This window comes from Filicampus tigris, chromosome 12 (assembly GCF_054856515.1).
Source record: "Filicampus tigris isolate MCC_2025a chromosome 12, RoL_Ftig_1.0, whole genome shotgun sequence".
NCBI lineage: Eukaryota > Metazoa > Chordata > Actinopteri > Syngnathiformes > Syngnathidae > Filicampus > Filicampus tigris.
The window spans coordinates 24,331,136-24,353,157 of record NC_141228.1 but is presented as its reverse complement, the minus strand read 5'-3'; the positions used below and the strand labels follow the sequence as shown (position 1 = coordinate 24,353,157).

The 22,022-nt window shown below is 51.3% G+C and overlaps 2 protein-coding genes across 3 annotated transcripts; one reads left to right on the top strand and one right to left on the bottom strand.

Moving 5' to 3' along the window:
• The first annotated feature begins 313 nt into the window (after window positions 1-313).
• igfbp3 (insulin-like growth factor binding protein 3) lies at window positions 314-17,676 on the top strand. 2 transcript variants are annotated; one of them, XM_086048116.1, is made up of 5 exons: window positions 314-458; window positions 1,144-2,176; window positions 6,681-6,931; window positions 7,966-8,085; window positions 14,889-17,676. In XM_086048116.1, the coding sequence occupies exons 2-5, from the start codon at window positions 1,810-1,812 to the stop codon at window positions 15,012-15,014; spliced, it is 864 nt and encodes a 287-aa protein (XP_085904242.1). In that variant the 5' UTR covers window positions 314-458; window positions 1,144-1,809; the 3' UTR covers window positions 15,015-17,676. The 2 variants fall into 2 exon arrangements, with proteins under 2 accessions (XP_085904242.1, XP_085904243.1); XM_086048117.1 differs by lacking the exon at window positions 7,966-8,085.
• A 425-nt stretch (window positions 17,677-18,101) lies between these two features.
• igfbp1a (insulin-like growth factor binding protein 1a) lies at window positions 18,102-21,222 on the bottom strand. Its single transcript, XM_086047907.1, has 4 exons — window positions 20,613-21,222; window positions 20,140-20,303; window positions 19,801-19,929; window positions 18,102-19,299 (listed from the first exon to the last, which is right to left on the bottom strand). Exons 1-4 carry the CDS (start codon window positions 21,001-21,003, stop codon window positions 19,189-19,191), a joined length of 795 nt encoding a protein of 264 aa, XP_085904033.1. The 5' UTR covers window positions 21,004-21,222; the 3' UTR covers window positions 18,102-19,188.
• Window positions 21,223-22,022: the final 800 nt, after the last annotated feature.

Below are 22,022 nucleotides of genomic sequence, written 5' to 3'. Positions count from 1 at the left end.
TCATAAGAAAAGTAATCTTAGCCCGAAAGATGTTATTGCTATTCCGCGAGTGTTTCCTTACACTTTGCTTGTTATTCATCATGCAGTCTCAACACCTTTTCTGCTTCTGCGGTGGAAATCACACAATGACTGATACTGATTGCTTTATTTTCTCAGTGTGTACCCAACTCGGGCGTTTGTTATTGCAGGACAGGCGGGTATGCCGGGGGGACGAGGGGGGCGGGCGAAGGGGGTGGGGGTGGGGGGGGGGGGGGCGCTGTCTGACGTGCTGCGCCTGCACAATCCGAACGTGGCCTTTCTAATAACTGCAAATCTTGTGGGGTCCGCTGGCATGCGGGGAGCCGAGGCGCGGGGGGTCCGAACGCTCGGGGTGGCGGTTCAGCGAGTCCGGCCGAAGAAAACGCTGCCGTTTGAACAACGGGGTCAGGTACGCACTGCGCGTTGGACAACCCCGAACAGTAAGGCAATCCTTCTCTGGCTGCGTGCACCACTGAGCATGTGCTTGCGCAAACGCACGCGCGCACACACACCCCCACACACACACACACACACACTCAGACGCCGTGTAAAAAAATAGGATTGCTAATACGAAGAACACAGCTAGCCCTGAACGTTGTTCCTTTTGTTTTGCCATGGTTTTTCACTTGCTCTGCTCTCACTTGCTCTGCAGACCAGCAGGTGATGTGATGGAAACCCTCAAAGCGAGCTTTTCCACACTGAGGCTTGAGTGCGATTTTGGCTCCCCTAGTCACTTTCATCGAGTCTCTAATTGGTGGTCAAATACCGTCTCCAGCGCTACCTCGACTTAGCCCCGGCCAAGTGCTTGCTGCCTTCAAGCCGTTGGTTGCCATTGCCGCTTGAGGTAGAAAACAAAGACAATTCCACATTGTGTGCTTAAGCAAAGCGCATCGTTCACAAAAGCCGGCTCGAGTACACGTGAAGGCACAATCCAAAACGCTACGGAGGGAACGAACGAGACTCGCTTCGAGGTTACGGTTCACCCTTCAAGCAATGCGCATGGCAACACAAACCTTGCAGCAACACATGTAGGCAGACACAACAATATACTCTTCATGCTCTACGGATCAACCATTTGAGCCGTTTTGGTCACTTAGTTGCGCAACCTTTCCTCGTGTGTTACAGTGCCCCTGGTGGCCAAGGCACTCACATCAGAAGGAGCCACAATGGGAAACACGAAAGCATGATCTTGTTACGATTGGGGAAGCGTGTCGAGGAGTGACGCGGTGGACCCAAATGCAGGAACGTGAGGCATGCAGGGGGTAGGTTGAGGTGTTTTTGATAATACGTGACAGAAGATGTGAAGCTCGACGTGGCTGGAGAAACAGGGCTGGCATTTCTATTCATTTCAACAGGACGTGATGATTTCAGATTTGGAGCGTGGTGCAGGAAATACAGGTGTAAAAAAAAACCAAGACCAAACAGATACCGCTGTATTGTTGTGTTGATCTCGAGCCCATCGCAGCTGACTTTGGACAAAAGGCAAATGAGGCGCAATGGATTTGCTCCGACTGCGCAGCAGAGCAGGTTGCGCGTGCGGGCGGCCCATCGTCAGGATGGAAAGAGCTCTTGGAGCGGCTCCGTCTTCTGAGCGGTCCCTCATGTCCGGACTCTCGGTTTACATTATTCATACGGGGGAGGGAGTGACTTGTTGGCCTTTTCCCCTCGCGTATAAAAGGCGAGGTTCGCCTGGAGGAAAATACAGATGGAGAAGGCCAGCCGGCTCGCAGCGTCACCGAGAGCCCGCACCTCCGACTGTGTCCGCTTGTGACCACCGCCATCGGCTGCGCCATGCCCGCGCTCTGCCTGCTCTGCCTCGCGGCCACCACGCTGGCCGCGCTGGCGCGAGCCGCCGCCGCCGCCGCCGCCGCCGCGGGGCCGGTGGTCCGCTGCGAGCCGTGCGACGCCGCGGCGCTCCTGCAGTGCAAGCCCCTGCCCGAGGACTGCGCCGAGCGCTTGCGCGAGCCCGGCTGCGGCTGCTGCCTGACGTGCGCCCTCGGCCCGGGACAGCCGTGCGGAGTGTACACGGCGCGCTGCGGCTCGGCTTTGACCTGCCAGCAACGGCCGGGGGAGAGCCGACCCCTGCAAGCTCTGCTGGAGGGACGCGGAGTGTGCGCCGGCGCGCCGCCCAAAAAACTCGCCACCGCGCAAAAACAAGGTAAGGGACGGGACGGGACGGGACGGGACGGGACGGGGCGGGACGGGACGGGACGGGACGGGACGGGACGGGACGCACGGTGCGCTTGGCCAATCGTTTGTATGCAGTCATTTGTTTTGTTTCGAATGCTTGTCATGCGCAAGCTGTGATTGGCGGCTTCCTGGCCGGCGACAGCTGGAGACGCGGCACAATTTCCTCATGGTTTGCTTTGCACCTTACCTCCAGTCCAGCATACTTTCTAGGTTAAGAGGGCATGCATGTTTGACGTTGGCGGGAAGCAGTTCAACAAATTGCACACCCCGGCCGAAAGTTGCGCGCAACGCGCAATGAGCCCGAGCACGTCCCATGTTGACCATTGAAATAATAAGTGGCCTCTTATCTTTGGCTTGCGACATGCAACATGCTACGTGCTACATGCTACATGCTACATGCAAGCTACATGTATTTGGACATGCATTTGAGCCAAGCTCGTGCTATTGCCAGCACCTGCAAACAGTCGCCTGCCGGTTGGTATGGCTGTGGCTGAAATCATGGCACTTTCCCCAAAGCCCGTCTTGCGCCATGCAATATTGCTCCTCTGGTGTGAACGAAGACGGCGGCGATGGCACACATGCCGCCGGTGTGCGAACACACACACTTGTGTGTTTAGGCACTGTCGACGTCAGGAATGCACATCTCTGTGCGTGTGCTTTTCTTCTCCGCTATGGCCGCAGCAAATCTGTCACCCGCGCGGCAGCAGCCAAATTGTCAGCAACGCAAACGCACGAGTGCACGCGTGGAGCACGCAGTGTGTACTGACATTCGTATACTGGCTTCGTTTTGGCGTGCAACGCTTTGGGACAACATGAGTCAAGTGTGCATGGCGTGCTTTGCAGGCCTGCATGCAAGATGCGCTCCACCTCCCGCGCTGCGCACGACAAGGAGGGCAACGACCAGCGCCTTCTTTGTCAAACGGGAAGCGCAGCCCACCGTTTTCCATTCAAGTCCTTCTGCCCCCCTGACCTAACCTCACTTTGGGCTGTTTACAACGTGGCCATGACCCATAAGCAGATGGCCGCGCCTCCAATGCCTTTGCTTTAGAATTAAGGTCAAAGCAAAACTTACCTTCGCATTTCGTTCAGTAAGGTTTTGCACATCGGAACTATTTGGACGAAGATTCCTCTGTCCTTTGAGACGTGACATGTTGGCACCTCACGTTGCTTTTCTTCGTTCTGGGCAGTCTGGGAGATTGCGGAGCTCTACTGCAATGTAAAATTGAGCGACACCGCATGCACTTCGCTAATAATGTCTTTCATGAATTCATTTGGATCTCCGTCAGATTTGCTCAGAATCTGCCCGCCTGCGCCTCCACCAAATCCGCCAAGATTGCGCCGCAACCTCAATTCCCAAATGCGGTCAACGTGCACGACAATGAAGATGCGCAACTTTTGACGTGGAGCGCACGTGCGCCTACATGTCTTGGGAAACGGAGCCGGTGATGCCGTGGATGCAAAGCATTCCAATTTGGTCTTTGTCTTCATTTCTGCCTCCAAACGTTCCACGGCACACTGAGGAGGAGACGTTGTTTCATTAGTCGACTTGTCAGGAAGCGGCATGACACAAAGACTACTAGGCCTTGTAACAATTGTGCAGCGGTTCTGGTGCGTTTCCAGAGGGAGAGCACTTTGCTAGAGTTCTGCAAACGGTCCCGCTCGTCCATTGCTATGAACGAGGAGCCAGAGGTTAAGGCTTTGGACTTTCCATCCGGTGAATGTGCCCTTGTGGGTTCAAACTCCTCGACTACTGCGATGGAACGCGGTGTAGTTGAGCGCAGGGCCGAAAATGCCTCGCTGTGTACAGTGCAAAGAGCATTCTTTTTCTGACAACATTGGCCAGGAATGAGATGGATTTCCGAATGACGTACGAGTAGACAAAAGCACGGGTCCTGTTTGACTCTCCTCACTGAGAGAGCTGTATTTTCTGCATATGCTCTTGAAGCCAGGGCAGGCTCACGCATGTCCCAGATCATCCCTGAAAGAGGAAGTCAACCCAAACCTATTTTTGCCCAAGAATAGCATCTGTGCAGGCCCGCTCGTTGAGACGCGGCATTCTGATTAAGGTTGCAGCAAAATCGGCCCCTTTTAGCCCTTTTGTCACTTCTGTCCAATGAAAATGACATCACCGATGCTCAGGGCTCGAACGGCCAATCATGGCTCAGCTTCAGAAAACAGGTGAGCTGTGAGCGGTCGTTAGCTGAGCCCCGAGCAACTGCGATGTCCTTTTCGGACGACAGAAGTGACAAAACGGCCGCCCCGCGAGGTGGCTAAAGCAAACCTCTGTTTTTCCTGCAAAATGAATAAAGGATGACGATGGAGCGTTTTTTGCCGTTGTTGAAACGTTCGGGTTTTACAATGTTTGCGAATGTATTTCTTTTTTCCATTTGGCTGTCAGTATCAGGCGGATTTTTGCGATTCGCTGGCCGGCTCGTTCCTGGGGTTCCACTGTATCGTTTTATGTTGTAATATTGTCAACCGCCGCTAGATGGCAGCCATGTCGTTGTTGCGCTCACACCGGGCCTTTGACTGCCCTATACTGCAACGTGAGTCGGCCCAAGATTTTGGGCTGGGTTTGGAATGACAATCGGGACAAAAGAGTACCTCACTCGCAATTCTCAGCGAGTTGATTTTGTGAAAAATGAGCCCAACCGAGTTCTTGCACTTAAGGTTTTCTGTCACCGATTTGTTCCAAATCCGTTGTTGTCGAATACCGGACCTTTTAGTCATGCACCGAGAAAGGTATTGTGAAAAATCAAGTATAGCAAGAGCGCATTGTCGCACATCTTTTGTCCATATTTCAAATAGGACTTCTGCTTCCGAAAGTGCTTACGCGGCCACCCCGTGACAAATTGTGGCCCCCACCAGCATTGCAGTTGCTCATGCCTGCATTCCAATGTGCACCTGTTACACTCATTGGAGCAGTAATCAATGGCTATTATTAGCTTCTTATTAGTGGTCGTGTTCAAGCAGTACCTCCTCCAGTACCGCTAAGCACAATAACATTGTTCTAGTCAATACAATGATTGATATGCGCGTTCTTTTCTCATCTGGCGCTCTTTGTTCTCCTTTGTGCCCCTCCGCCTCACCCCAAAAAGTCGAGACGGCGCAAAGCTGTCTCGCACTCTTCCTTCTGTTTGAGCTTTCGTCATGAGAGACGCTTGTTCCTCGCGTCCACGGCTGGGATGGCCGCCACTTGGTTTTCTTTCAAGGGTGCTTTGAGACTTGCTCCATTTTGTAAAGTGCCCGCCCAACCTGTGACGTCAGCTGGTGCTTTAACCAATAAAAAGGACTTGTCGGTACTTTTTGCCATTTGAGTCACACTGGATCCGTCCCGCCAGCCCAGTCCAAAATGATATGCGTGCTCTGGTCGCAGGGTACAGGCTAACTTGTTAATAACTTGACCTTTGTGACGCCCTCAACAAATGTGGGCGCGTGTGTGGGTGTAAGTGTAGACGTGAGTGCGTGAGTGCGTGCGCATTCGCGCACAACCCGTAACACACACACACCCAGACTACCAGCAGGAAAAGATAGGATGGATGGCACACAGCAAAGAGCATTTCAAAAGCAGCCGTCATCTTCATCACAAGAATCAGACTCAGGTTTGATAGGCAAAGCGAATGTTTTCATTTTTCCGTCTGCACGGCCACGACCGTACATGCGACTACGATGGGAGTTTGAACGGAAATGGTTGAAGTGGGCACGGACACGCACACCCGACTGATAAGGGCACTTGGCAGAGGCAAATCGGGCGGGCAAATGAAAGCCCGGCTCGCTTTGATTGCTCAAATGCAGTCAAATGTCAGCCGTAGTTACGCTGACTTTGGGAAACAGAGTCATGTGACACAAGGCTCTCGGACAAACCAAAATCGATCTTGCAAGCCGGTGAAAATGTCGCTCATTGTAACAAAGGGCATTTCTTCCCGACGAAATACTCAAGTCAAAGTCAAAAGTATGTTGCTTTCAAACTACTCTGAATAGTACAACTTATCGTTACTGGAGTCAATTTAACCTAGTAAATGTTAGCTCGTCGTTACTATTCATCGGCTCATTGATGAAGCCGGGCTTCAAAAAGGTGCTAAACTAATGGAAAAAGTCAATCTGAAATAAAACATTTTGTTGACGAGATCAAATAAAAACAAAAATGCGTTGAAAAAAACCAAACAAACTCACTGAAACTCCAGCTTACATTTCGTGCAGTCAAGCGTTTTAGCCATGTAGCGTGTAAAGGACCAAAGGGGCCGGTTTTGCTGTCCTTGTGCCGGCGCACTTCGTGTGGGCTTGGCGCTCATTGGAGACCGCAGGAGTGGAACCCTGTCTTGCTGTCTTCTGTCCTCCTTCCGGGAGCACAAAGCGTCCGGTCGGACTAAGAGGGAGAGATTCGAGCTCGTTGGATAAAAGCAGCGTTTCGCGTGCAATCAAATCCCAATCTGCGCTAGTTGATGAAATGTTTGCCCGTTTTCCTCATGCAGACCGGGGGCGAAATCAGGTGGAGGAAGGCCTGGCCAACGAGACGGCGACAATCGGCGTGCTGCCGGCTTTGGCGACCGTCGGCGGGGGGCAGGGTGGAGGCGCGATGGACAGCAGGCCTCCGTTCCACAGCAAGCTGATCAAGAAAGAGCAGAACAGGAAGACGCACAGCTACAAGCTGGAGTCGCTGTCAGAGGGAGCCAACGTGGAGATGCACAACTTCTCCCTGGAGAACAAAAGGGAGACTGAGTATGTAAGTCAACCCCCCCAAAAAAAGGCATCTTGGCCTTGAAAATGCACTTGCAATCTTATTGTTTTCTTTGAGCTGGTGAAGTAGCGCTTCACAAATTTTTGTTGCTGGCTTTCATTTTCATGTTCTCATTGGACAATGCGCTTTCATGACACATGAAATCTCCAGCGCCACGTGTCTGAAAACTCATCAAACTGGGCAGCATCCAACTCCCACGTTATTTCCGCATCAGGTTCGAAGGGCATGCCGTGATGTGCTTTGTACCACTTGCGCTTTTTATACCCGCGCCGTTTGCGTCGCCACGTGGCCTTCTGCCAAAGTGCAGGCGAGGCGAGGCGAGGCGAGGCGAGGCGAGGCGAGGCGAGGCGAGGCGAGGCGAGGCGAGGCGAGGCGAGGCCGCTTTATTTACATTGCGCGTTTCATGCACGGGGTCGCTCAACATGCTTCGCAGAATTAAAAGTGCAACGTTTCAAGCATTTGCACAAAGAGTTGAAGACATTTCCAAGAAAAGAAAGGAATGAAAAGCAGCTTGGTCAACCTACGAAAAGAGTGGACAGCGCAAGAAGGACAAGATGATTTTAGGTATGGGAAGAGAGTACTGTTTTCAACTTGCATTTGAAAGCATTTCCAATGAGGGCTGACGAGCCTTCTCGTGGCTGTTCACTCCATTTGCGTGCGGCATAACAGCTAAATGTCGTTTCGCCGCGTTTGCTTTGATCGCTGGGTCCCACTAATTGATCCGAGATGTGCACTTCCTCCAAATGTGCACTCGGGATACAAAGGCAAGTCGTTCGTCATGTCATTTCTCGACAGCGCAATTTGTGCGCCTTCAAGTTAAGCCCTCGTTCATGAGCGCGAATCATGAATCAACTTGCAGTCGAGGACGAGGAACTACCTGCTGAAATGTCGTCAAGTATTCAAAAGAAAAAAAGATATTTTGGATGGGCACTGAGAAATGCCGATCATGCGGTTGTACAATGTTGATGATGTGTGCTCACTAGTGATGTGAGCGGGACGCATTTGTCATGTCTGGACAGGGCCCGTGTCGTCGGGAGATGGAAAGCACCCTAAATAGTCTCAAAATCAGCAACGTGCTCAACCCGAGAGGCTTCCGCATACCCAACTGTGACAGAAGAGGCTTCTATAAGAAAAGACAGGTGACGAGCATTGCCCCTCCCCCCCTTCTCCAAAACACACACATGGAGCCGCCGCATGCCCGAACACTTCTATGGAATCCTCACTAATTGACCCCAGCCAGCCACACATGCACAATCGGCCCGTTTTTTTTTTTTTTTCTGCTCCGGTTGCCTTGGCAGCCACATCAACACGACATGACGCAAAGGACCACAACCATGTATTACTGCGGTCAGCGCAGCGTCTCGCGACTCACGGCTCGCAGGAAATGAGGTCGGTCAGGTGTGTGGTGCGGGAGAACGTGGGGGGTAGGCATGGAAGAGTGCGGTTCGCGAGCGTGGGTGGCATGGTCGAGGCGGCGGCGGGGCAGTGGGTGGATGGCGCTTGTCCTTTTGGACTAGGAGGTGTGGCCTTCTCTTGGTGAGGCGAAGAACAAATGCCGCTGGAGTTTTGCTGGTCTGTGGCGGAGGCTCGGGCCACCCAAAGTCAACCCGTTTGTAAGCTCGTGGCCGGGAAACAAGGGCGCTCAAACATGTTGGCGGAGGCCGCTCTGAGACACAAATGGCGCCGTTGGCCCCCGCGCTGCTGCTTTCAACACAACTTATCAGTGCCCGCCTACATCTGCATTGACAGAATCCAACCTTCAAAGTCCAACGATCCGTTCTACGATGCCGCCAGACTTCATTGCAAAATATCTTTCCGTCGCGCCATAGAACTCATTGGTTCTTCACGGAAGCTTCATGAGCTGTTCCGGCAAGTTTCCGGCCCTATCCCTAACCGCCATACAAGTAGCCCTCAAACGTCAACCACCGCACCAGAAAGTACGTCAAAACTACTCACGACCCTTTTGAAGCGCATCATGCAAAATAGCAACTCAACTTCTTCTTGCCAAAAAGAAATACTTGTCTACATTTAGAAAAGAGCTTGCTTGCATTTGCAGCATTTTGTACCCAAACATGCATGGTGGTGTCCCATAACGCGCGAGGGAAAGGGCAAAAATATCACCGAGACAAGAAATAATCCCGACAGTACCTTTGCCACAGGCTTTTTTTTTTTTTGGCGTACGGACTATTGTGAAATGATATTCTGTGCCATTTTGAAAAAAAAATAATAATAATAACAATGCAGTCTTTAAAGCGCCTTTGGAGCGCCCTCGCTTTTTGAACTCCTCCACCCGCGGTCACATCCTGTTAAGAATAGAATAGCCACACCTTTATATAAGCTGCGTCGTTCAAAACCGAGAAAAAAGTAGCATCTTACGGTCCGGAAAATACGCTAATTCTTTTTCCGCAGTATTCAGAAGCCGCTCGAGGTTTTCGCCAGAGCAGTATAAAGTTGTATCATTAACAAATAGAACTTTTTCTTTTTTTTTTAAACACAGCAAACACAGCCATTTTTTTTTCATAAACACAGCAAATGTCATTAATATAAAGTATAAATAGTTTAGGACCAAGCACAGACCCTTGTGGGACCCCATGAGTTACCATCAATTTGTTTGATTTTAAATTGTTAAACTGTTCATACTGATTCCTGTAAGGGAGATAGCTTTTCAACCATTTATTTGCAAGGCCTACTATAGCATAGCTCTCCAGTTATTCCATTCATATATCGTGATCTGTAGTATCAAAAGCTTTTTTTTTTAGGTCTATGAAAACACCAACGGTAAATTATTTTCTATCTGTTCCGGTTGCGATTTTTTCCACAAGTTCCATTACTGCCATAGATGTGGTCCTTTTCTCTCTGAAACCGTACCGATTTTCCGCTTCAAAGATTTGCAATAATGTTGTCAAGCCTAAGTGCGAATATTTTTTCTAGAATTTTTGAGAAGTGTGGTCTCTCTGAACATCGTCCCAGTCTGAAAAAGAATGAGGCACCGTGGCAAGATTCAGCCATCAAAACAAGGCCGAGCACAATCAAAGCGCGCTCTCCTAGTAGAAGGTTGCACTTCCCCAGTGAAAGCGTCCTTTCAATCTGCTTTGTAAAACAAGAGTCTTCCCTGTTCTTTGACTCGATTCTGTCAACAAATATCCAGCAGGAATGTGTCAGCTCTGTTGATAGTCGCTGCGAGCGTAGCGGTGTGCCAAGCCTTATCGCCCTTGACTTACTTCCAGGGGCGCTGTGGTGCGGGCTATTAAGGCCATCCCAGGGAAAAGCGTCTTCACGGTGTGCTGCGGATTTATGACCGGAAACACGCTGAAAAGGAGACCGTGTGAACCGTCTAGGGTGACAAAACTGTGAAAAGAAGATTGCGCGGGGGCGGGGGCTGTGAGGGGAGGTTTCTAGGAATAGTCTAAGCTGAGTAGAAAAAAAAGGCCTGACCTCCCTCGCACTACGATTGATTGAAACTTCAACTCAAAACGTTTCAAACTTTTAAGCAGTTTTTTTTAAATACAAAAATAGATTTCACTCAACTGCTGGAGTTGACTTTCTTTTTGTTAGGGTTAGTTTTGCCCGAGCCCCAACGATGTTCACCGGTGTTGTCCACTGCCTCGGCGACGGCTGTCAACCGCCCCTCCCACCTGCGCAAAAGCAGCCTTGCAAAGACACATTGGATGAAACCAACCCAACCCGATTTCATATTGCAAAGCAGTTTTCAAATCCTAAATCAGCAATCCAAAAGCAAAAAGTCAGACTCGGCCTTTGCTTTTGTTTCAAGTCAGATTTTGGCTGCCGTGCGTCCGACTTGCTCAATTTGCCGTTTGAACGAATCGTCAATGTGTGTGTCTTGCCGGTGAGCGGAGCGCCCGGGGAGCCGTCTGAGCTGCGTTAGTCTCCCTCGGCCAAAGAAGGAGCTATTTTTAGCTACGGCCCAACAAATTGCTTCAGTACCCCGGTCGAGGCCGTGCATAGCCTGGACCGAGCCGTTCATTAGAGCCATCTCGCTCCAACGTTCTCCCTTGCTGCCTGACCTGCGCAAGTGCGCTCGCTCTCTCCGGTATTGATTTGAGGGCGCGAGCATCACGCCGATGTGCTGCTCCGTGCAGTCTTTTCGCTTGAGTCAGTCGGTTCCACGGTTGTGCTCGGGCAGCCCTTCCGCCCACCTGGCTTTGCCTTCCTTGTTTGGGCCGGAGTGGGCCTGCGCAGGGCCGTGAGCTGTGAATGGGACAGCGGCTTCTGCGGCTCTCTGTGTACTCTTTGCCGGTTGCTGTGTGTGTGTGTTAAGAGGAGGAGGAGGAGGAGGAGGAGGAGGAGGAGGAAGAGGCGGCGGCGGCGGCGGCTTGAGGATGGCAGCCAGGTGCCCGTGCAGCCATTTTCTCGCTTCCGTCCGAGTGCCGTCGGGGCTGACATATTGAGCGTGACTGCCGGGGATGTATGCAGCAACCGCAATGGCTTCATAATAACTGCTCAACCTTTTAGGGAGCCACACAGCTATCTTAACTGCGACTCTCTCACATGCTCTCTTCCGTGGCCGGATTTTTAATTGAGCCTTTGTTCCCTCTCACTGAGCCATGTTGGCTGTTTGTAGGCTGGCCTATCATGGAACATTCATGAGCGGAGCCGCCAATACTGACATGTCTAAGAATAGACTGGACGGACACACGTTTCCATTGGGTTCTTCCCTTATTTCAACATTCAGCGGCTCAACATTCAGCAGGCTTCCTTTGGCCTTCATGAAGCCAACTTGAAACAAAGGTTGTGGGAGGATTTCCCTCAAGAATAAAAGGGTGTCAACGCTGAAACACCCAGCGCTGTGTTGTGTCTTCAAAGACAAACACACTCTGTCCTCGGCTTCGCGTTGACCTCCGCACTTTGTCCGAGGCACACTGCCCTTCACGCTCACACCAACACGTGCGGACGGTTTCCAGTCTCGTATTTCGCCTAAGGTGCACGCGTTTGCAACGCAAAGATGCGGGCGACGTAAGGGAGCCGTAGGACCCAGACAAGGACGCTGAGAACAATCCCACCGTGAGGTGGACGTGCTCACCGCCCATAACTGCTCAAGCGCCAATGTAGAGTCAAACTAACGAGCAAGTCGTGCGTTTACCGTTCGGATGACGTCACAGTGGCAAACGTGCGCGGGAGACGAGAGCCGCCTGTGAGGTGAGCCTCTACGCACCGACCTGTTAGCTGTGAGAAGCTTTCAGCAGCTGCCCCCCGTAGCGCTGAAAATGGCTCAAATATGATTCATTGGCCATATTGGCAAAGGGCACTCGTAGCTGGAGCGCGTACACCCGTATTGGAAGATTTGACTCACAGGGACACAAATTCGGAGGCGCTGCTGAACAGGTAGTGAGAAAACTGCAGTTCCGCCGTTGAAGGCGAGCTGTGGAGAGAGATAAGTGTAAAAATGCACACTGAAATCTATCTTTCCACTGCAACAAGTGCCTCACTGACAAAATCATGTGGAAGCTCAACACGGCACCACTGGTAGTACTTCATTTGAATTCATTTCATTTGAACTCATTCCAGCAAGTTTTCTTCTTGCCGTCTCTCCTGCTACGTGTATTAACACGTAGGTTTGCGCCCGTCGCTGACTGAAGCGGTCACGAAAGGGTTGCTGGAGATGACCGCTAATAGTTCACAGATGAAAGAGAGCTTGAGTGGAAATGCAAAGGTAGCCAAGCAACCGAGGGAAGGAAGCGCACACACATGCGTACTATGCTTCCGCCGCCGCCTCCTCTTGCGCGGCAAGGCAGAGGAACGCAATGTTAAGCTCCTCTCGGGTCTAAAATAGGAGCTGGCTACGGACTTGAGGGCACCTGGTGGTGTTATAGAGGGAGGGGGCGGTGTTTGGGGATCAAGAAGTGGAAAAGAGAGAAAAGAAGAAGAGGTCAAGCTATGCGGATACCGGGTTCACCCAAAGCAAAGCCAAACCAAACCAATCCAAAGTCAACCATGTTAGCCTAAGTCGCAGAGCGGGGCATGCGGGGCCCAGACTGCTGCACTAGTTGCTGCTTGGCCAAGTGGGTGGGGCTGCCTGCGTCTCGGGAAAGATCGTGCTCCGCGTCCGCATTGGCCACAGCGGAAACGTCCATGTTCGGATTGCTAGATGTCACTGCAGCTTGTCGGCAGTCCCCGCTAATTTGCGGCGGGGCGTTTTCCTCGCATGTTTCCTGATGCGATTCCATCAGAGGCCGTTGATGCTGCCAACGTCTTGTTGTTGTTGTTGTTGTTGTTGTTGTTGTTGTTGTTGTTGTTTCCACCAAGTCGTACTGTTTGGGTCTTTTCAGTAGGGTACACATTTATCCTCAAAAGGTCTGGATAGTGAGACAATATTCCTTTTGAGGACGCCTGCACCAGGCTACTACCCCGGCGTGACGCGGTCGCGCTAAGATGGAGCTGGACACCACCTGGTCTGCTGACGCTCAACTTCTGAACGGTGGCGGCCAACCACCCTCACCCCCGCTTGGCCCTATTTCATGATAGTCATTGCTTTCGCTCTTTTTATGCCATAAGGACTCCCCTGAGCGATTGCTTCTATCTTTTACTGGTGAAAGGGCGAGATAAACAGGTGGGCCTCAGCTGTCACTCATTTAGGACGGAAATTGGCCACAAGGATTAGAGTGAGCTGGAGGGAAAGCCAGGCCCAAATAAGTGTGTAATTCCATGCGTACATCATGTCGAGCTCGTAAAGTTGCCACTCTACAAAACCGGGGTCCCTGTGGGCCATTTTATAGTACCGCTGAGGTGCACATGCAGTACAGTAAGTACACTTGCTACTTGGTACAGTAGAAGACATACTGCACGTGCGTTTGCGTTCATTGCATTGCATCCAAACGAGGCACGTCGCAGGAGGCCCGGCGGGACGCCGCGCGGCCATCGACTTTTGGGAGACCCCGTCGCTTAGTGAGCACTTTCTTGAGTGTGGCAGCATTTGGACTGGGCCAGAGAAATACGGTCATCTTACGGTGAAGATAAGACTTGAGGACAAATATCCCCCCCCAAAAGAACAAGCCTTATTCTAAGGTTGTCGTAAATGACGGCAGCCAAACTATTTGTGTTCAATCGGGCGGCGCATGCGTCCTTGCAAGTTTTTGTGCAACAACATGTTGTTTGTTGACATGTTTTTAGGGGAGCGCATGCACACGCCCTCGTGCACTTTCAGGCCATAATCATTTCCAGATGATTTGGAGTGTCTGCCAGGCTCCCAGAATAGCATCACTGGTTTCCCTGCAAGCCTCCAACTGGCCTTGGCAAATATTTTAGTAACGCCGTGTTTACCTTCACACTTTTTCACTCTTTCTCCCTCACTGTTTCCCATTCCTAGCCCTCAACTTCCAAAATATGGAAAGAGATTTGCATGTTGCACATGTTGGTAAAGGCCCCAGTTGGATACCGCCACGAGGATCTTTATACACAGACAGTATCGTCTTTCACTTTCCAACAGCTAAATCTGTTTGTAGAATTGACTAGCTCTATTTGGGCAATAGTCTTGGGTCTTAGCGCCGGGTCAAGCCATGAATCAGTCAGGGCTTAGGCAACATCCATTGGTCCCCCTGAATCGTCGCCAGGCAGCCAACAATTGCATGCCTCTGACATTTTGGGGGAGGCCAACAAGGACCTGCGTCTTGTTGGGCCTCGACCGCAGCGCAGCGCAGCCTGCGTGCTTGGGCCATCCAGGTGTAGAGCAATTGTTATTTGATTCAACGCACCCACCTACCCGGATTAGTCTTCACTATGGGAACCGTAATCTGTTTTCAAACTATTCCCGCAAATGCTTCCTTTCTCTTGGCTGACGATGGAAGTCGGGGCACGTTGAGGAATATGGAAGGCGTGCGCGTGACTGGCAAAGTGAGGTAGCCACCTGCAGTATGTCTCGCTGAAGGCTTTCCTGCCCTCATCTATGACATGACCAAGACTGAACTTTGACCACCTCTCTTTGCAGTGCCGTCCGTCCAAAGGCAGAAGGCGGGGATACTGCTGGTGTGTGGACAAATACGGACAGCCTCTGCCTGGCTATGATGGCAGACCTCGCGATGAGAAGCAGTGTCACAACCGTGAGAGCCAATGAGGGGACACGACTGACCGGATGGGAGGGTGGACGGGAAGAAGGAAGAAAGAAAGAAAGAAAGAAAGAAAGACAGACAGAAAGAAAGAAAGACAGAAAGAAAGAAATAAAGAAAGAAAGAAAGAAAGAAAGAAAGAAAGAAAGAAAGAAAGAAAGAAAGAAAGAAAGAGAAAAAGGCGGAAGGGGCGGAGCAACTGGCTGAGCTGCCCGGCCATCACAGCTACCCGTTGTGCACTGTGGGTTCCTCTGTTTGTTGTCTAGAAAATGACCAAGTTATAAGCTAAGAAAACTTGGAATGGAAAGATATTCCTCATCTGCACTACAGTATTTTGCTATTGAGAGAGAGAAATGAGGGATTTTTCCACTTCTCTTTTAAAAAGACCTTCTTTGTGACTGTGACCCCAAAAATGCAGCGCCTCCCTAACAATGTGTGTCTGTGTGTGCCACCGCGAGTGTGCCAGTGCTTGTCTTGAAGTGTGAGCGCTTGCATGACGTGTATGTGTGCACAGCTGTATGTTTGTGCAAGAAGTGGAGGAGTTTGTTTTCCCCAAAAGGGTTTGTGTAAACACTCAGCAGTACATCACTAAGCTAAGAGAGCCCAAGTCCAGGCCCGGTACCTTTCGCCAAACAAACAAACAAACAAACAAACAAACAAACAAACAACAAAAGCTGTCTCGGGGTCCTTTTCCAAGAGAAGGATGATGGCACGGCACGGCGCGGCACGGCACGGCACGGCACGGCAGGGCATTGTCTTGATATTTAGCACGTTGCCGACTAAGAGCCTTCATCACTGCGTCTAGCTCGTCCCTCTTCATAGGAAAGCGAGCCGTGCAGTTCCAGTGCCTTAAAGCTGACCTCCACATGCCTTCGCTCCAAAGTGAATCCATCGCTCCAGTGTCAAAGGCACAACCTCAGCTTTATGTACTTTTTCATTGAATTACAGGACATGCATGAGCCATTCACATCTACGAGGTCATGATTGGACTACAACAAAGTGTTATCAGCATGAGTGGCACCAGAAAAAGGAGGTTTAGGGCGAGGGCGAGGGCGAGGGCGAGGGCGAAGGCGAGGGCAAGGGCGAAGGCTAGGGTTAGGGTTGGGAGAATGCACAGTGTGCTTAGGTCTACATCACAGCTCGTACAGTTCAATGATCACAAATTATAGCGACTGTCAAAGTGATCATGCACACAGCGCCTTTTGAAAACGGTGTCACAATGGTGTTGAAGCGATGAGTGTGCCCTCCTCTTGTCTGTTGCTGTCCATCCGTGATCCTTCCCACTTGTCCGTCCAAGCTCACAAGTCTTTCCGTCCTCATCCCGCTTCTCGTCCTCGTCCGCACGGGCTTAGTATCTGTGCCTCATCCTGTTCCCTGCGCCCTTTTGCCATGTCTGTTGCGCACACAGTACATGGGTCTTTTTTTGGGGGGGGGGGGGTCCTGGACTGGAGCGCTGCGGCCGTCTTCTCTTCCTGTCAGTGACGATTGTAAGCTGGCGGAGGCTTGCTTAACTGCGGTGGCCCGTCACTGGTGCCAGCTGCCCCTATGCTACAAGCACAAGCACTTAAAGCACTTTAGCTGCACCTGTGCAAAAGAGATTTCATTGGGCCTATTTGCATCCGCCAGCTTTTCCTTCCAGGTAATGTCAGTTAAATGAGTGCGATATACTGTCCTGTAAGAACTAACCCTGGGCGAGGAGGGGGGATAAAGTAGGAGGGGGAAGGAATGGGAGCCGCACCAGGACTTGTGACAGTGAACATCGCGCAGGCCCCTCAGAGCGATTCCACGCAATGCTACTAATTCCATTTGGACTGTTGCTTTTTGGGTTTCTTTGGTCAACGCTTGTATGATCCCATGCCACGTCCCGCGTACTTGGATTTGAAACGTGGACGGGGCGCCGGCCGGTAAAGAACGTTAGCTAGTAGCAGGCCGGCTAGCGGCGTTTCGGCTGCACGCTTTCGTGCCGCCGCTACGTGGGCGTCCCGTCCAAACAAAGACTTGATGCGAGGGGACGAAAAGGAATCAACGTCTTGAAACTATTTGCTCCCAACGTTTGCAAGTTTGTCCTTTTATATACACAGCTCACGGTTTGCTTGCCCGGCCACTTCATGTCCAGTCCGGAAAAAGACAAACTATTTATCGAGAAAAGAATTGTACGCTGATTCAAACTAGGTTTCTGGCGAATATGTCGGTGACTCACCGACTGCGCTGCAAACTCGAAAACGCTCATTGTATTTTGGGGAATATAATCACTACTTCATGTTGTACTTGTAAGATCCAATTTCTTGTCTTCTGTCGCTGGTTTTCTCGCCTGCTTTTAAGTCGGGCGACTTTCTCAGAAAGCCGCGTGTGCCCGTGCCGCTATCTTGCCGCAGGGCCAGCTTCAGGCTTCTCCAAACTCACGTTGCTATTTGGACCTTTTCGCCTGCTGGCCACGTTAAGGATTTCTCTGCGCACCCTTTCAATGTCGGGTTCAAGTTTTATTTTTGGGGTTCAAGCATTTCTTGCTCGGGTTCAAGTTTTATTTTTGGGGTTCAAGCATTTCTTGCTCATAAAGCTGAAACCTCACAGGTATGACATTATCCAAGAAACGGAACTGGTTTGCTTTGAAATATCCTTTGTATTTAATGTCTTTTTTTTTTTTTTAAATAAAAAGTGAACACATGTTAAGATGGCCTTTGTAATTTTGTTTGGTTATTTCTCCACTGAGTTGTTGAGCGCCGGGCAGGAACAGGTTTGCTCTGCCATCAGTTCAATTCCAAGGAACAAATCTGCTGCTGTTTTCTGCGAATGCAATCAGGCACCTCTCAGTCTCGGAATGTGTCAATAAGGATAACGCAAGGGTACAATTTGTAAAGAATAAAAATAAATCCTCTGGTGCCAGGCGGGCTGGCAGCGGGCACCAGAGGTTGAAGCAAATTCCTGTGCCCGACCAGGGCAAACAGAGCAGGTCAAAAGGTAGCGCCCCGCCGCCCAATGTCCTCGGCCAAACTGTCTCAAGTGAGATGATGACCCCGCTTGCGATTACTGAACCTCCCCCCCGCCCGCCAGGCCTCCCCGAGAACACGACACACAAATACACCCCTGAGAGAAAGTGTGGTTAAGTCATGTTTTTATTAAATATATCACCTTTTTTTTCTTACATCTGAGTTAGAAAAGTGAGCGGGCAGTTAGTCTCTTTGGAATCGATAGAAACAAAACTCTCCAACAGCAGCATGTCGATCAGAACAGAGGCGCCACTCGTGAACCACGTGGCGGCGAAACGGCGGGACTCCTTCCACGCGCTCGTGTGTTCTGAACCCGAGAGAGCGGCAACAGGCAACAGACAAGCATCGGTGACGGACACATCGAGACAATTGAGAGAGGACACGTCAATACTGGAGGTAGGTCAGAGTTGAAATAGCCGTCTGAGTGGAGGTGCATGGCTGGAAGCCACAAGTCAGACTAGCGGCACCACACGGAACCATGGCAAATGTTTTCCGAGACAAAACTGCAGTCACTCCAAAGAGCTGACGGTGCTTCGCATCAGGCAACGGAACACATGGAATTGGCGGCAACGTAACAGTAAAAAAACAAAAACAAAGATACAGTATATCAACAACGACGACGACAGACATTTGGACACTCAGTGCTTTCATTCTTGCTTGGTTTGTCACAAAGCAAACCTCCGGACAACTTACAAGATACGACGAGCTCAACTCTGCAATGGAGTTAGTCAGGGCCAAGATAAATATACACACATTAAACAGCCATAGAAATAGCAAAAAAAGACAACGGTAACACAAAAAAACGTTATAAATACCAATAATAATAATAATAATTACACAACAACAACACAGATTCAACCCAATTGAAATAAATAGTGAAAAGTAAATGTCTCAATCATCACATGTCCATTCAGAAAAGCCCAAATGGTCGTTTGTCCTCTTGTCTTTGGGACAGACGTCGGCGAGGGAACCAGGTGACGGCAGTCCCATGACGACAGTGTACCTGATTGAAACACCGCCGAGGACCGGCTCAATAAATAAACGGCGATCAAATTGGAACAGCAGTGGCTTGCTTGCTTGCTTGCTTGCTTGCTTTCTTGCTTGCTTGCTTGCTTGCTTGCTTGCTTGCTCGCTCGCTTGCTCGCTTGCTCGCTCGCTTGCTTCTTCTTTCTTCTTTGGGAGACACGCTTGTCCTTTAGGAGCACTCGGCATCCGCCGGCAGATCGCCGGCGCCCGCAATCTTCTTGCCGTTCCACGAGTTGACGCACCAGCATCGGCCCCTTTGGCCATCCAGGGATGATTCGCACTGCCGACCCACAGCAATTTTTCACATTTACTTTTACAATCATTTCAAGCGACATTCCGTGAGAAATGCCGGGCATATAACCGTGTACTGCGCCTACAGCGCGGACCGCGTGCACCCTCTCACAGTTTGACACATTTTGGACACGACTTATTCTGGTCGGAGCAAAAAAACTTGTCACACAATGGACAATCTTTCTTTGATTTAACAAGCACTGCACGTCATCGCTGCGTGCTTGTATTTTGCAATGGCGTACACCTGCACTGCCTCATAGTGACAAGGCTTTGCAATATTTTAGCCAGGTAAGCTGTCATATAGACGGAAAAAGCTCTCCGTATACGCGCGTTGTACCACTGAAACCTCCGGCCGCACCACAAATGTAATTGACTGACTCAATCCACAAATGCGATCAAGTCAAGGATGGAAAACCTATGCAGGGTGATGTTGTGGTCCTCAGACCTCAACTTGTCTGTCACTCACTGGCACGCACGCGCTGGTACCGACCTGCTTGGGTTTGTAAAGCCCATGCTTGTCACAGTTGGGGAGGTAGAATCTGGTCAGTTTGTCGCCTAGTTTCTGTTGGGATTTGGCGATCTTCTCCAAGGCTCTTTGCAGCTCGACGTGACAAGGCCCCTGTGCGGACGGAGCAAGCAGGCGAGCAAAGGGTTGGTTCAAGCCAGGCCTCGTCACATTGGCGCAAAGCAAATAGTCTGCGGGCTCCCCCTAGTGGCACCGAAGTGCTCGTACCACATCTCTTGTCAAACTTTGAGCAACATGCAGTGCAGTACTTTCATTCCAATCGATGCATTAAGCGCGGTTTTGCGTCAGCCGATAGGTGCTCACCTGCTCGACTAATTTCTTGCGGACGGCGACCAGTTTGGCTTTCATGCTCTCCTGAGCGTCGGCGGCCGTCCTCGGGTCGGACGGCTTACTCTGGCCGGGGAGGTAGAAACCGAAGCCGGGGACCACGGCCGCATTTTCCATCTCCGCCTCTTGCTCGCCCTGATCTGGAAGAAGGACGTTGAATTGGCGTCAGGCGGGATGCATCGCATGAACGCCGGCAATTCTTTTTCTTTCTGTCTTTCTTTCTTTCTTTCTTTCTTTCTTTCTTTCTTTCTTTCTTTCTTTCTTTCTGTCTTTCTTTCTTTCTTTCTTTCTTTCTTTCTTAATCTGAATTCTTTCTTTTTTCTCTCTTTCTTTTTTCTTTCTTTCTTTCTTTTTTCTTTCTTTCTTTCTTTCTTTCTTTCGATTGCGCTCATCATGCGGCTCGAGGGAAGAGCAAGAGGCGGCGGGCGTGGAAAAGAAAAAGGGCCTACCTTGCGTGCGAGGCTCCGCCGTCGGTTTGGCCTCGGAGCTCTGCGTGCACACGGCTTGCCCCCGGGTGAGAGAGTGCAGCGGTCGGGGGTCGCCGGCTTTCGGGCTGCACCTCAGTCCGGAGCCGCACGGCGCCGTGTAGAGGCCGCACAGGTCGTCTGCCGCCAGGGCGCAGGCGGGACAGCATCCGCAGCCGGGCTCCCGCAGCACCTCGGCGCACCCGGGCTCCACCGGCGGACACTGGCTCAGCCTCTCCGGAGTGCACGGCGAGCATCGGATCGGCTCCGGCGCCACCAGCGGGGACCCCAGCGTCCCCGTCGTCGTTGCCAGCACGGAGCACACCGCCGCCGCCACCACGACGTGTTTGACGTGAACAAATCCAGCCCCAAGCATCTTTCAGATATTCCAATATCTAATTCGCGCTCGAGGACACAATTGCAGCGAGATGAGATGAGATGAGAGTGCGCAGGAAGATTGAAAAGTCCGACGGTTCGGCCGCGGGGTCTCGCCCAGTCGAGTGTTTGCTTTGCTTTGATTTGGGCCAAATGTGCAAGTGTGCCTTGCGCGCATGCAGGCTCCCCTATTTATAGGCGGCTGGCGGCTGTGTGCGTTTGACGCATCGGCGTTATGAATGATTTCGGAAAAGAAGGTGTAGTGATAGGCTGCGCTCTGATTGGCCCGCCGACGCTCGGCCCGGCGGCTCATTTGAATACAACAATCGCGTCAATATTGATTTTGGAACACTCCGTCCTTGCACGTAGTGTAGACCGGTGACGACACCACTGTTTGAAGTTGCAAACAAGGACACGCCAGGCTTTTTCTCACCGGGGGGGGGGGGGGGGGGGGGGGGGGGGGGGCGCCTGCCGACACGCCAAGCCACTTGACTCACTTGAAAACGTCCCACGACCACGACACACACATATTTTGCGCCTCGCGCGACGTTTGCGTGTTTTATAATGAGTCGGAATCTGCTCACATGCAGACCGATTGTTGAATTCGTCGCTTTGAGTGGTGACGTGTTTCTTTCAGCGCCGGGATGAATGAGCCTCCTTTGTTTGGAGCTGCCCCATTCATTTTGTGCTCCGCAAACTTGGAACGTCCCGTTTGGGCAGCTCAGTCGAGTAATGAGCCAAAATGCGGTTGCGCACGTCTGCTCGCGGTGCATGCGTGGGCCTTGCTAAAGGACACGCTGGGCTGGCTCCAACTGGAGAGAAGCAAGCGCGCGTGCATCCGTGCAGGGAGACACTTCTCGAGTCCGAATCATTGACGCTCCCTGCTTGGGACTTGAGTTGGGACTGTGTCCGATTGAAATGCGCGAGCCGCGAGGTCGCAATTTGGCCTCAAGTCAAGCCAAGTGCAGTTGAAATGACCAGTTTCCTTAGTTATTAATAGCAAGAGCTCGGAGCGGGGCG

What these genes read in the sequence shown, in the direction of transcription:
- igfbp3 (XM_086048116.1), top strand. Translation starts at nt 1,810, where the DNA reads ATGCCCGCGCTCTGCCTGCTCTGCCTCGCGGCCACCACGCTGGCCGCG. An exon ending in ACAAAAGGGAGACTGAGTAT is followed by an intron (nt 6,932 to 7,965) that starts GTAAGTCAACCC and finishes ATGTCTGGACAG; the next exon opens with GGCCCGTGTCGTCGGGAGAT. An exon ending in GCTTCTATAAGAAAAGACAG is followed by an intron (nt 8,086 to 14,888) that starts GTGACGAGCATT and finishes CTCTCTTTGCAG; the next exon opens with TGCCGTCCGTCCAAAGGCAG.
- igfbp1a (XM_086047907.1), bottom strand. Translation starts at nt 21,003, where the DNA reads ATGCTTGGGGCTGGATTTGTTCACGTCAAACACGTCGTGGTGGCGGCG. An exon ending in GGCGGAGCCTCGCACGCAAG is followed by an intron (nt 20,304 to 20,612) that starts GTAGGCCCTTTT and finishes TCCTTCTTCCAG; the next exon opens with ATCAGGGCGAGCAAGAGGCG. An exon ending in GGCTTTACAAACCCAAGCAG is followed by an intron (nt 19,300 to 19,800) that starts GTCGGTACCAGC and finishes GTGGGTCGGCAG; the next exon opens with TGCGAATCATCCCTGGATGG.